This window comes from Bombina bombina, chromosome 6, assembly GCF_027579735.1.
Source record: "Bombina bombina isolate aBomBom1 chromosome 6, aBomBom1.pri, whole genome shotgun sequence".
Lineage (NCBI taxonomy): Eukaryota > Metazoa > Chordata > Amphibia > Anura > Bombinatoridae > Bombina > Bombina bombina.
Genome location: NC_069504.1, coordinates 596315814 through 596319864, shown reverse-complemented (window position 1 = coordinate 596319864; position 4051 = coordinate 596315814). Strand labels below are relative to the sequence as shown.

The 4051-nt window shown below is 38.9% G+C and overlaps 1 protein-coding gene across 1 annotated transcript; it reads left to right on the top strand.

Annotated features, from left to right (window-relative positions):
* Positions 1-590: 590 nt before the first annotated feature.
* Positions 591-3453, top strand: KBTBD13 (kelch repeat and BTB domain containing 13). The gene has a single exon (XM_053719914.1). It carries the CDS (start codon positions 786-788, stop codon positions 2118-2120), a length of 1335 nt encoding a protein of 444 aa, XP_053575889.1. The 5' UTR covers positions 591-785; the 3' UTR covers positions 2121-3453.
* The last annotated feature ends 598 nt before the right edge of the window (positions 3454-4051 follow it).

Genomic DNA, 4051 nt, shown 5'->3' with positions numbered 1-4051 from the left:
AATCGTCATTTGGTAGTGTCTTAAAAATAAAGTGTGCTGAGCAAAACAGTCACCAAATCTAAACTCAGTCCCTCCATCTCCAAATAGTGTGCTATAAAGTTTCACTGTGCTTTAGTAACATACATTAGTGTGTGACCTTGATATTTGTCAGTAGATGAGGATAACATAACAAAATTACATCACATGGATTTGCTATGTGAGCCGTTACCTGGGAACAAGCACATTTCTTAAGGCTGTACTAGCAGTATGCGAATACAGAAATATGAAACCTGGATAAGAATATGCAGCGCTGTCTAATAAATCTTTATAGTTCCATAAAAAGGAAGAAACACAAAAGATGTTTTCTTCTTCAAGTGTATAACATGTACGTTTAGAGCTCAGATACCATAAAAAAATATCATTCAGGTATTAGAGAATCACTCGTCTGCCCTGAGTGAAAATACATGGCCATGTCATTTATTATACAGAGATAAATTTGGACAGTTAATAATCTGTCACATTTTGCATTATTGTCCCTCCCCCGTTTAGATTGATGCAGCAAATATGTTTTGCAATGGCTCTAACATTGGCTTTTGCAGCAGCAGCTTAGATAGACATGTCAGATGTAGCTGTGGTCTGCTTCTCTCTGTCACATACCAACACATGCTATTTTTAGAAAATAATCAGTAACAGTGTCCCAGCTGCAGTCTGAACACAAGGAACCAAGTGGAAAATGAGACAGAGGCCCTAAGAAGAAAGCGTATGCATTTTATCAGCAGAAACACTGCAACTGGGCCATACAGAAAATGACCACGCTACATGTGAAAGTGGAGGGGACCCTGTTTTCCACAGAGAAGGATGTGTTAATGGAGCACAGTGAGTACTTCAGAGCCCTATTCCAGTCTGGGATGAAGGAGAGTAGCCAAGATGAGATCCAACTCCAAAGCTTGGGTTCTATGGGATTCTTGATCATGCTCAGGGTACTGGCCGGTGAGAGGCCTATATTGAGCTGTGAAGAGATCCTACAAGCAGTAGAATGTGCAGCCTTCCTACAGGTGGAACTCCTAACAAAACACTTGGTCAACTTGATCAATTCAGATAACTGTGTAGTGATGTACCATGCAGCTGCCATTTATGGGCTCTTAGAGGTTTTTCATGCTGCTGCTCTGTGCATCCGAGATATTTATGACTTGGTGGAAGAAGAAGTGCGTTGCCTACCCACAGATCTTTATGAATACATTGATTCACTCCTACCCAGCACATTTGTAGCAGTAGGTGCACACACTCCAACTATTGAATTTCTTGAGGATGTCTCTCGTACAATGTGTTACCTGAATGAACAGGAGAACAAGTGGGAGAGTTTGGGATGCATTCCAGAGCATGCCAGTACATTTCTAGCTGGAGTTGCAACCTTAGACAACAAGTTATTCATTGTGGGAGGAGCTAGAGGGGCCAATAAGCAAGTGGTTGAGATGAGCTTCTGTTATGATCCAGATAGTCATACCTGGAGTGACTTTGCTTGTCCTCATCAGCTTCGGTATGAAGTATCACTTGTGGGACATGAGGGACATCTCTATGCTGTTGGGGGGGAGTTTGAAAGGGTTCCTTTGGCCTCTGCAGAGAAATACTCTCTATCCTCTCAAACATGGAGTTTTATCAAAGAGTTACCTCAATGTGCAGCAGGTCCCCCAGCAACAAATACTATGGGGAGGATCTTCATCTGTCTCTGGAAACCGCTGGATAGTACAGTTATTTATGAGTATGATATACTAAAGGATGATTGGATCTCTGTGACCTCTATTAAAAGAACCCAGAGTTATGGTCATTGCATGGTGGGACACAACGATAACTTGTACATCATGAGGAATGGTCCATCTGATGACTTTTTGCGTTGTACAATGGAGTGCTTCAACCTCACCACCCAGCAGTGGACAGCGCTACCAGGACAATATGTTAATAGCAAGGGAGCCCTATTCACTGCTGTTGTTCGAGGGGATAGTGTCTTCACCCTAAATAGGATGTCCACCCTTGTCTATAAGGTTGAGGATAACACCTGGAGGCCGGCAAAAGAGAAGGCTGGCTTTAACAAAGGAGGGCATTTGCACACATTCTTTTTAAGGCTACCAAGAAACAAAAGTTAACAACCAAACAACTCATGAGACATACACATAACTCATTTCCTATGTACAAATGTGCATAACTTATCACGTGTTTAATCAGTTCAGATAGAAATGTTGTTTGTTTTATGGTTACTTTGTTAAATAACCATTTGTCACAAATAATTTCCATTCATGATGCACAATACTAGTGTTTGCATTGTTGAAATTTCATTCACATTATTACAAAACATTCTGGTATACAGGTGGTTAAACAGGGGTTAAAAGAGCAACAGAGTCAAGAGGGAACTTGTCCCCAGTCAGTAGGCTTTATGGTGATCAGCATGAGGGAAATCACTGTTACAGCAGCTATATGAGAGAGACTGTCTGAGCTGCTTTTCCCTGCCCTCTTTCTGTAACTTAGCCTTTTTCTGGCTGTTGTACCCTATTTACTGCCACTTAAAAGGAACATTATACACTAGATTTTACTTTGCATACGTTTTGTAGATGATCCATTTATATAGCCAATGCAGGATTTGTTTTTTTAAATGTATAGTTTTGCTTATTTTTAAATAACATTGCTCTGATTTTCAGACTCCTAACCAAGCCCCAAAGTTTTAGGAGAATACTGATGTATACCTACTCCAGCTTGCTCCTGTTTGTGTAAAGAGTCTTTTCATATGCAAAGGAAGGGGGAGGGTCTGATATTTCACAATTGCAGTGGGTGTTCCAGCTAACTTTTTAACAGAGCTAAACTGGGATCTTCTAAATAAGTTTTTAAACAGTTTTATACTGGATTTTTACATCAATATCTGAGCATATTCTTCTTTATATTAGTGTCTATTACATACAGTTATATAAAAATTGGTGTATACTGTCCCTTTAAAGGAACATGAAATTCAATACTATGATGGGGTATACAACCCCTGCATATTGCAACACACTTTAAAGATTAAAAAAAAAAAGAAAGTTTTTACCACTGAGATTGTAACTTCATAAGCCTGGTGTTGATCTCAGACTTAGAAACAAGCTGATTGGCGTATACCTGCATTCATTTGACTGTCAATCAATCTAATGCACAAAAGCATGCGTAATTAACAAGTATGTTCTTAGATCTGCACTGCTTTAGAGTTGCAGATTAAATGCTAAATAAAGGCATAATTATTTTTTTGAACACACTCTGTATTTAAAAATGTATTTACCATCGACTTGGATTTCACAATATGCTAAAATAATGCTGTGTGGGAAAGGGTGACATTAAAAACAGCAATGCCCGTTATTGAACGGCTATATATTGACAATATGTTAGTAAGTAATTGTCTTTTGTTATGACAGGATACCTCATAGCAATGCTGTGAATAAAGAGAACCAATTATTATTTTTTTACTTTATTGATTAAAAAATACAGATATCACCATTCTTTAGTCATATCAGCCCAGCATATGTGCTGCATGCACTGTGAACACTAAACAGAGTTGCAGCCTGCAACTTATAAGTTTATTAATCTGTGAAGGACCCCTAAAGGAACATGAAACACTTTGTTTCATTCATGATTCAGATAAAGCGTTGTGTTAAAAACCTTTCCAATGTATTTCTTTTTATGTGCTTCATTCTTTTGGTATCCTTTGTTGGAGCAGCAATAAACTACTGGTAGCTGAACACATCGGGTAAGCCAAAGACAAGAGGAATATATGTGCAGCCACCAATAGCAGCTAGCATCCTGTAGAGAATGCTGCTCATAAGCCTACCTAGGTATTCTTTTCAACAAAGGATACAAAGAGAAGGAAGCAAATTAAATACCAAGTAAATTAGAAAGTTGTTTAAAATAGAATGCTATGTTGAATCATGAAAGATAATTTTGGGTTTCACGTCTCTTTAAGACCACTGCTTCCCTAATTTCTCTGCCACCTCAGAGGTGACGGATAAAAATCACCTTGGACTGATTGGACCAGGGTGACTGACAAGCCCTGCTCTCA